Raw genomic sequence first — 9,820 nt, 5'->3', positions numbered from 1 at the left:
TCGGTCCCATGTTTCAGGTGCCCTACCGTCATCGTGGGTAGCTCGGTCCCCATGTTTCAGGTGCCCTACCAATGGCTACCATGCCATGTTTCAGATGCCCTACCAATGGCTACCATGCCCAAGTTTCAGGTGCCCTACCAATGACTACCATGCCCATGTTTCAGGTGCCCCACCATGCCCATGTTTCAGATGCCCTACCATGCCCATGTTTCAGGTGACCTATAACCATGCCCATGTTTCAGGTGCCCTACCATGCCCATGTTTCAGGTGCCCTACCATGCCCATGTTTCAGATGCCCTACCATAGCCATGTTTCAGGTGCCCTACCATGCCCATGTTTCAGGTGCCCTACCGTCATCGTGGGTACCCCGGTCCCATGTTTCAGGTGCCCTACCGTCATCGTGGGTACCTCGGTCCCATGTTTCAGGTGCCCTACGGTCATAGTTGGTACCACGATCCCATGTTTCAAGTGCCCTACCATGCCCATGTTTCAGGTGCCCTACCAATGGCTACCATGCCATGTTTCAGATGCCCTACCAATGGCTACCATGCCCAAGTTTCAGGTGCCCTACCAATGACTACCATGCCCATACCAGGTGGTACTTCTTGGTGGTACTACGAGTTTCAGGCGGTACCTCTTTGTGGTACCGTGAGTACCTGGCGGTACTTCTTGGTGGTACCACGAGTTTCAGGCGGTACCATGAATACCAGGCGGTACTTCTTTGTGGTAGCATAGAGTACCAGGAAATAATTTTCTGTTAATTCTTCTATTTGAATCATGAAAAACCATTAAGCTTGTTTTTTTTCGATATGCGATTGATATCCATGAAGAATGAAAGCTTTCACGCTATTTAATTAATACAAAATACAACACAAAAAGAAACCTTATTTTTATTTGCCATCGACTCAATACAAACCTCATGTGATGTTGGGAGATGGTAGCTGTCAAAAGTTTTCTGGTTAATAGGTCATGAGAGTTGTATCTCTCAGACCAAACCGAATTTCTCTCAAACTAAATTTATTTGAGATTATTTTTTTTATAATAGAAATGATTTCGATGATATGCGTCCATTTTTTCAAGCATTCATTCGCATACATGTACAAATTTCTTGTAATTAAAACCAATTTCGTTATCTTCCAGTAGGTGAGCCTGTCGTGTTAGTCCTCTTTAACTCTTTCGTCAAATTGCAAAAAATATTTTTTATGTCGTCTGAACATGAAAAATACTCTACCATCTTAACGCATATGATGAACTCGTCAGTTCTTGGTTTACTTCCATTCAGTTCAGTGATATTCACGGTGTGAATGCCTTACTATTTGATCATCGAGCTAGTATTGTGTACCCATGACAAATAATAGAACTCAATATATCAACAATTTTAAACCTTTTTGCCATGCCTCTCACTTTCATATATTATTTGGTGCATTTGTACTTCGTTTGAAAAAACGCACAAGAAATTTCAAGAGAAATAATTTTACATCCACAGTAAAAGGCGAGCGGATCTGCTGGCCTAACGCGACGTGGTTCAGTCATCCGGAGACTGGTCGGCCGTGGACCAACTACACCAAGTGTGTCAACCTCTACAGCATGGAGGTGAGATTTGCTGCTTGTTATTGTTCAATTATCGATAAACAAATGCATATCAAATACTTAAAATTATGATATAATTTACACCAAGTGTGTCAACCTCTACAGCATGGAGGTGACACTGAGATTTGCTACTTGTTATAGTTCAAATATCGATAAACAAATGCAGATCAAATACTTTAAACTATGATATAATTTAGAGATAAAAATTCTATTCGATCTGTGAAGGTCACTTGTAAAAATATTGTTCAAGCTAACGAGAATCTTGGTTCACCCATCCGAGTTTTTGAGACCGCAAAATACTGTGAATGTTCTGCGATGTTAAGACAGGCCTACGGCCTACTAAACGCTGATCAGCTGCACAGTCCTACTTGTTCTTGTTCCAGCTGCAAAGTCCAACTTGTTCTTGTTCCAGCTGCACAGTCCTACTTGTTCATGTTCCAGCTGCACAGTCCCACTTGTTTATGTTTCACGTCTCCATTGTTTTAGTTTCTACCTCGCATTGCGTCTTTCAAGATTTTAATGGTTCGTGGTGCGTACAAGCGTTTCGGGAAGCTTTGTGGGTTTGATTGGGCGATGTCAACCTGAATGTACGAAAATTTGGAACTTATGGCCTGTCATGGCTGTTTTTCCTTCACATGTCAAAAAACAGTCCTTTGTTATTAGGCGTGTGAGGAAAATCAGTGATTGTAACCAATTAAAATTTGGAGTGACTACTGGAGGACTTCAACTCTCGCATGAAGATGTTAATAAGGAACACAGTCAATGAGAGCTCTTAGCTTAAATAAATAACAAACACGAGGAATTGATTGCTGACCAATCAGTTCCGACAACGGTCACTATGATACTGACCTCAATAAGCGGCCTAAATTTTTACAACCAAGCCATCCCTCAGCAGCCTTTTCACTTGATATCAGCCCCTGATAATTTATAGTTTTTCTTCTAGTTTGAAAGTTTGTATCCTTTTTTATAGTTCAAGGGTTTTTAAGTTATTTTACAGTTTAAAATATGTGCAATGTATATTCCCATTCTCATGTTTTTCTTTATTTTCTTTTTAACGCTTACCTTTGCTTCCGTTGTCCTTTTATCAGTTAGTCTACCAGGCTGTCTACTGTAAGATTTATTTTTCATGCATAGTAGACTGCAGGCGGGAACAGGTTTGTGGCATCTTGTCCGTTTCTCAGTGCCGAGGTGTGTGTGACGTCACCAACAGAACTGGTAGGCTGACATATATAGGAGATTGCGTATACGAGCAGCAGTTCGACAGGTAGTACCGCAACTTTGGCTGGCCGGGACAGCTGCTTTTGGACGTTCATGAATTACAGAAGTACAAATTACAATGAAGAAATCACAACATACCTATAAATTAAAATAACGAATTACTTAAGTGATTAGTACTTCATTGAAACGATGAGCTGATCAACGATGATGCAGCTCAGCACAGCGATGTCGGTCCGCAAACACAGTCAAGTTTGTTGTTGAGATTTCGACAAGTGACCTTGTCAATCAGGGGCTGTTGAGTGTAAATAATCAGGCCAAAAATGTAGTTGCTGCGATGCAAAGGAGTCTGTAGATTTTGTCGATCAGCTGGTGCAGTCCAGCACTATTAACTTCTATGTAAAGCTAATTGGTTGTAGTCATGAACGGCCACATTTTAGGCTACCATGACTTTAATCAAAAAGCCAGGTAAGTTTCTCGCTCAGATGACGTGTTGACGAGCAGTAATTGACCAAGATGTTGTTCATGATAGCATTCTAAGCTCATAGTTCATGGTAGCATTTAAGCGTGTACGTCTGTACGACCGAGGCCAAGACGAGAGGTAAGTGCCTCACTGAGATGACGTGTTGACGAGCAGTACAAGGCGAGCCTGGCGGACGGCCTCACGCAGGTGACGGCCTTCAACGCTGCTGGAGATGAGGATGACGTGTGGCCGTCGCTGAGTCCCCGACCGTCCCCGTCGGACTTGAGTCTAATATTACTTCTAATATTGAAAAAGTCTGTCGCATCTCTTTGAATATAGCTTCACGGATGGCCTACTCTTCGCTCAACATTCTGATTTCTCGTATATTCACAAAGAAAGAAGTGAGGCTCGCAGTTTAACATTTTGTCTATCATCGAATATTTGCCATTATTTGCACGATTTTATAATGAATTCAAGACAATTAGGCTCGGAATATTCATTAGTTCAATGGAAGCAAGTGATTTATACCGCTATGTATGTTGGCTTAATACGTTCCTCGCGTATCCGGATTTCACCTCTATTGCTTCATTACAGCAGGCTATGAGTGGTTGCTGTTTTATCAATAGAATTTTGTTTTATCGATTTGTTTTATTCGATAATTAACCTTTCGTGCGAACACAAATAATTTAAATACGGAAGATTAACAACGAAATCCTGATTTATTCGTGTTATATCGGAAATAAAATTTTGTGTTTGGTACACTCTTGTACCGAACACAGCAGTGGAATATCTAAATATGTTAGTACACATATGGTCAATTACGCGGTGAATGTGTTAAATTTATTTCATGCATTAACCATGTCAAACCTTCCCTCTGAACCCTCAGGCGGTGAGGGCAACCCTCATCCTGGTTCCCCTGCTTGGCCTTCACTATCTCCTGACGCCCTTCAGGCCTTCATCAGGCTCCGCCATGGAGAAGTCCTACCTCATCCTCTCCGCCATCGCCTCATCCTTCCAGGTGATGTTATCAATATAATATTTATTGAAGTCTTCGATGAGAAGAATGCGGGTCCTCCATATTCAAGATTTCTGGCAATGACCGTTTGAAAAGTATTTATTAAAGCTTTCTATGAAAACTATACACTTCTCTACATTTTATGTTTAAACTTGCTGTTAGAATCTCCCCTGAATCTAAATTCTATATCACGAAGTTAGATTCCACCATATTCGTATAAAATTCATTCGTTTAAAAGAAGTGGGCTCGGTACTATTTAGTTTAGGGAATTAATTTTTCTGCCCTACGTTGAGAGAACTACGTGGTCTTCTCATTAGGAGCCTTATATACAGCATTAAATCTAATAGCAGTAGCGCAATTATTTAGGCTTCTAAAACGATTCAATCATTGTTGAACTTGATTGTGTTAAAATTTGAACAACTTAAACAAAATCTTTGGCTAATTCACTACATGAACTGATCTATTTTGAATTCATTTTGTATTTTATGCTGAATGAACAACAATTGGATATTCCTTGGTACATTTTTTCTGTGCAATTTCTACCGCCTAAACATTGTAAGCCAACCTTTTGTTAATATTTTACACTGCAGTTCCACTGCATCTCAAACTTAACAGTGACAAAGATAATCTGCTCACTATTGAGTCAAGCTTCCTACGAAGCTGCCTCGTCAATATAACCTCCTAATGGCTGATTGTACACGCTAACCACGCGATCTCCTCAATTTAGCCGCAATCTCATCACAATCTCTGAACTTGGCAAGATAAGAACTTGGTCGACGCGCCTGTGCTGATGATTGATGCGCGTCACGGCTTAAAGAGACTCGTGCGTCACTCACGGCAAACTTGGGCAAATATAACTAGAATTTAGAGCACACTGGGCGTTAAAAACAGTTCAATTATTAAATCAATCGTTAATCCAATTATTAATTCTCATTGCGTGCTTTTTTATCATGTATTATTAAATGTTAAAGTTCGCTTATGGAGGTAATAATAAAATATCTGATTAAAATGTGTATATATAACAACTTTGAATGTCTGTTTACCTGATGATGCCCCAACATTCAAATCGCGGACTGCACCTCAGGTTCCGCCGTAAAGACATCATCAATAATGGTCGTCTTAATTCAGTCGTTCCAAACTTGACAAAGCATCTTACATTTTAGCAAATATCTTAATATGATAGCATTTATCGCTACAGGTTTTCGCCTCCGTTCACGACCTTCAGCTCTCAAAACACAAGCTAGCATTAAAACTTCAGCTATAAAAATTACGGCAGAAATATTGGCTGAGCTTCAATCGCGTAAAGGGTGCTTCGATCATAACGTTTATGGGTGAGAGGGCGGAGTTTCCATTTTAGAGGTTGTTGACGAGACTGGGGTATTTCTTACACAATTTGTGTTGACGAGACTGCGGTACTTCCTTCACAATTTGTGGTGGCGAGACTGTGGTATTTCCTTCACATGTTGGGTTGTTGAAACTGCAGTATTTCCTTCACAATTTGTGTTGTTGAGACTGCGGTATTTCCTTCACATGTTGGGTTGTTGAGACTGCGGTATTTACTTCACAATTTGTGTTATTGAGTCTGCGGTATTTCCTTCACATGTTGGGTTGTTGAGACTTCGGTATTTACTTCACAATTATTAATTGGCTACACCGCAGCTACACTACAATTGGCTACACCGCCAGATGCATCACTAAAGTTTACGGTTGAAGATTTGATTAACCATGTCTTGATGATGGTGTAAGTTTTGGTTCTTTCGTTGGTTGATCATAGTTGGAATTCGAAATTCAAAGCATTGACGCTGAATTTTTTGATATACGGAAATGAGATGTCACGAGTTAATTTTATAGCGAATCAAAATTCGGAATGTAGGATCGTTCGTCATATGAGAATATGAGTATTCTCTTGATGATTTCAAGCAACATGGCAGTATAGAATGAGTTTTCAGGAATTTAAAAGCAAAGAAAACAGCCAGAATATTAACCATTTCTTAAGAATGAAAACGTTTCGGAGTCCAGCTCCATCGTCAGTTCAAAGTTCAAAACCTATAAGAAAAGCAGAATCACTGTCTCTTATACACATCTAGATGTGTATAAGAGACAGACAGTAGGATTACCGCAAGGTTTAGTTCAGCAATAAAAAGTTACTGAGAATATCTCGATGTGAATAAGATTGTTGTCAGTTGCGAAGACTGAACCCAAGATTTTCAATAACTGCTCTTTAATCTTGAAACTATTAGCCTACTTCAGTTCATTCATTTGATTATTTNCCCTCTTCTCCCCTCAGCTGCAGCAGCTGTTTAACGCACCTGCCCTCTTCTCCCCTCAGCTGCAGCAGCTGTTTAACGCACCTGCCCTCTTCTCCCCTCAGCTGCAGTAGCTGTTTAACGCACCTGCCCTCTTCTCCCCTCAGCTGCACCAGTTCGTCAACCTGGTCTACGTCGTGGGCTACGCGGCCTCAATAGCGGCCATCGTCGTCTCCCTCTGCATATTTTTCTACTTCAAGTGAGACCTTCACACTCAGAGAATTCTGTGAGACTTTGTCAAAAGAGCGGTGATTTTTCTAATTTTTTTGAGGGTCATCCTGACTAGTATTTCCTTGAAAATTAACGTATTAGTGCTGCGTGTAGAGAATGTCTCATTATTTGGACGATTTGACCACTGACTTTTCTGAGGCCACAGACAGCAACGAGCACTCGTTTAAAGTTCCTAAATTAGGTCGTGATAGTAGATGTAAATTATAGCGCTCATGAATATTAATGGGTAATGTTGTCCAAATAGTGACACACTTTCTTTCCCGCAGCACGAGCAAAGGGCAGACGTAGCACTGATACGCCTGTTTGCCAGACCAAACTGGGTCAGAATGACCCATTCAAGGGCAATGAGTGCATTTGTGTTTGGTCAGATTCACACTCATTTTTCAGGATGTGTGATTTTGGAAGTTGGCAAAGACTTGAAAACCTGAAGTTTGTATTCTTTCATGCATTCTCCCTGAAAAATAGAAAGAAAATTGGAAATAGTTAAATTAATGGATTAAGAACGTCAAATTAATGAATTATTAATGTTCCATTCATGGATTATGAATGTTCCATTAATGGATTAAGAACGTTCCATTAATGGATTCTTGTCATCGTTCCAATCGCTCGATGATCATTTAGAAGTTCAGTACAAAGGCGATGCAAGACATATGGTCAGTGAGCTGAATTACGAACGATGCGTCGTCTTAATAACGACGTGACTTCTAATTTTCTTGCTTGAGTTATACTGGCTTTTAATATTTCATCCGGAGCTCTGAACCAACCATGACATTACATACGTTTAGCTTGAAAATTCCAGCATTTGTTACTAGGATACAGTAACTTATTATATATTTAACGATTTGTTGATGATTTCCTAATTGAGTTTACTAAATTTTTCTGTTCAGTCGTCAAAATTATTTTTATTTTCATTCATATAGCTCAGGAGGACGCGTTATGTTTGCTTCAGGTGCCAAACTATCATCGCCGATTTCGCGGTCCCATGTTTCAGATGCCCTACCGTCATCGTGGGTACCTCGGTCCTGTGTTTCAGGTGCCCTACCATGCCCATGTTTCAGGTGCCCTATACCATGCCCATGTTTCAGGTGCCCTATACCATGCCCATGTTTCAGGTGCCCTATACCATGCCCATGTTTCAGGTGCCCTACCATGCCCATGTTTCAGGTGCCCCACCATGCCCATGTTTCAAGTGCCCCACCATGCCCATGTTTCAGATGCCCTACCATGCCCATGTTTCAGGTCGCTGAAGTGCACGCGTGTGAGCATCCACAAGAATCTGTTCGTGTCGTTCCTGGTGAACAACGTCCTGTGGCTCGTGTGGACCACCGTAGTCACCAGCAACACCCGCGTGCTTCTGCTCAACCCTGTGCGTCGTTCACGTATTGAATATCAGCTTAAATTGTGAAATAATTATCATAGGACAAGCGTAATAACACGTATTGAATATAAGCTTAAACTGTGAAATAATTATCATAGGCATGTGCATTAATAGTTAACAATAGTGTTGACAGAAGGAAATGTGAAAAAAGTGATTCGTGTCAAATTGTTAAAATTTTGATGCTAAGTAACATGCATGGTCCTGCGTGGGTTGTTGAGACGGGAAATTTGGTTGGGGTTTTAATTGTTGCATTATTGGAGGAAGTGGAAACATAGGGAGTTTTTAATGGGGGGAAATTTCAGGAAGTTGAGGTGAAACTTGATGTGTTGAGAATAGATTGTCTTATTAGATAATTGATGATCATGTCAATTATTAGTTTGGGGTTTTGAGTAAAAGAATGCGAGCGCGCGGTACGAATACATTTCTTCTTTGGTCACTTCTTTGATCGTGCACTGCATTTGTTAGAATAAATATCGGTCTTGTTGTCCAATAAATTAAATCTAGATGAAATTTGAGCAATCGTCTTACATTTCATTAAAAGGATGGAAAGGGACTAGATCTCTAAGTCGATTAACTACAAAATTAAGAAAATATTATTTATCGCTCTGAATATTCGTACACTGCTTGTTCCTGCATATCAAACATTGAAGTACAAGCAAAAACTATAATATCATCTCTAGACGAACCTAATTTCGCCAATTTGCAGAAAAACTAACAAAAAAATGATTCCTTCACCCATTCTGTTCTCCATTACTATCGCATCGTTTGGATACACTGACCCATAATTAGGTTGCTGTACATGTCTCTACATTTTTACTCGCAGTCAATATTTTAGTTAGTTAAAAGTTAGAAATATCGGCCCGTTTACTATACTATGCCATAGAATCGAAAAAGTTTATATGTTATATAAACGCTGTTATATGTTTTCTCTTGTGGAAGAAGCCTCATGCCTCCTACACTGACGAAGTCAATAATGTTAAAGACATCGGGGATAATCAAACAACACTCAAATTAAAATAGTTCCTCGATTTTATTTGAATTTTGTGATTTATACCTTGAATTTATAAGAAGTTTACAACCCCTCGTCTGAGTTTACACCGCGTTGCTCACCCCGCGCTGTGCAGGTGTGGTGTCAGCTGCTGCATGTGCTCATGCACTATTTCCTGGTGAGCACCTACTTCTGGATGTTGTGTGAGGGCTTGTTGCAGGTGTGGTGTCAGTCATGTGCTCATGCACTATTTCCTGGTGAGCACCTACTTCTGGATGTTGTGTGAGGGCTTGTACCTACACACCATCCTCGTCGTGACGTTTGTGGCCGAGGGGCGCCTGCTCCGCTTCTTCCTCCTGCTGGGCTGGATCTTTCCGGTGCCTCCTACGGCGCTCTACGCCACCTTCAGGAGTCTTGACGTGCACGTGACCAACCAGTGAGTAACTTTACGGTACTTCCTCCGTGACCAAACAGTGAGTAACTTTATGGTACTTCCTCCGTGACCAACCAGTGCGTAACTTTATGGTACTTCCTCCGTGACCAACCAGTGCGTAACTTTATGGTACTTCCTCCGTGACCAACCAGTGAGTAACTTTATGGTACTTCCTCCGTGACCAACCAGTGAGTATTTTAA

General features: G+C 40.7%; 1 protein-coding gene across 1 annotated transcript in view; it reads left to right on the top strand.

The window, feature by feature from the left end:
• Positions 1–1,512: 1,512 nt before the first annotated feature.
• The window catches only part of LOC108667147 (calcitonin gene-related peptide type 1 receptor-like), a gene marked incomplete at its 5' end in the record, with an annotated part of 22,195 nt that continues 13,887 nt past the window's right edge, over positions 1,513–9,820 (top strand). Inside the window, 5 exon segments of the mRNA XM_047885249.1 lie at positions 1,513–1,593; positions 6,697–6,788; positions 8,060–8,186; positions 9,323–9,389; positions 9,421–9,611. Of these exon segments, the coding sequence (XP_047741205.1) occupies positions 1,513–1,593; positions 6,697–6,788; positions 8,060–8,186; positions 9,323–9,389; positions 9,421–9,611 (558 nt within the window).

Source organism: Hyalella azteca, unplaced genomic scaffold (assembly GCF_000764305.2).
Source record: "Hyalella azteca isolate HAZT.00-mixed unplaced genomic scaffold, Hazt_2.0.2 contig17385, whole genome shotgun sequence".
Lineage (NCBI taxonomy): Eukaryota > Metazoa > Arthropoda > Malacostraca > Amphipoda > Hyalellidae > Hyalella > Hyalella azteca.
The sequence above is the reverse complement of the archived record's forward strand: the minus strand, read 5'-3'. Positions and strand labels throughout refer to the sequence as shown.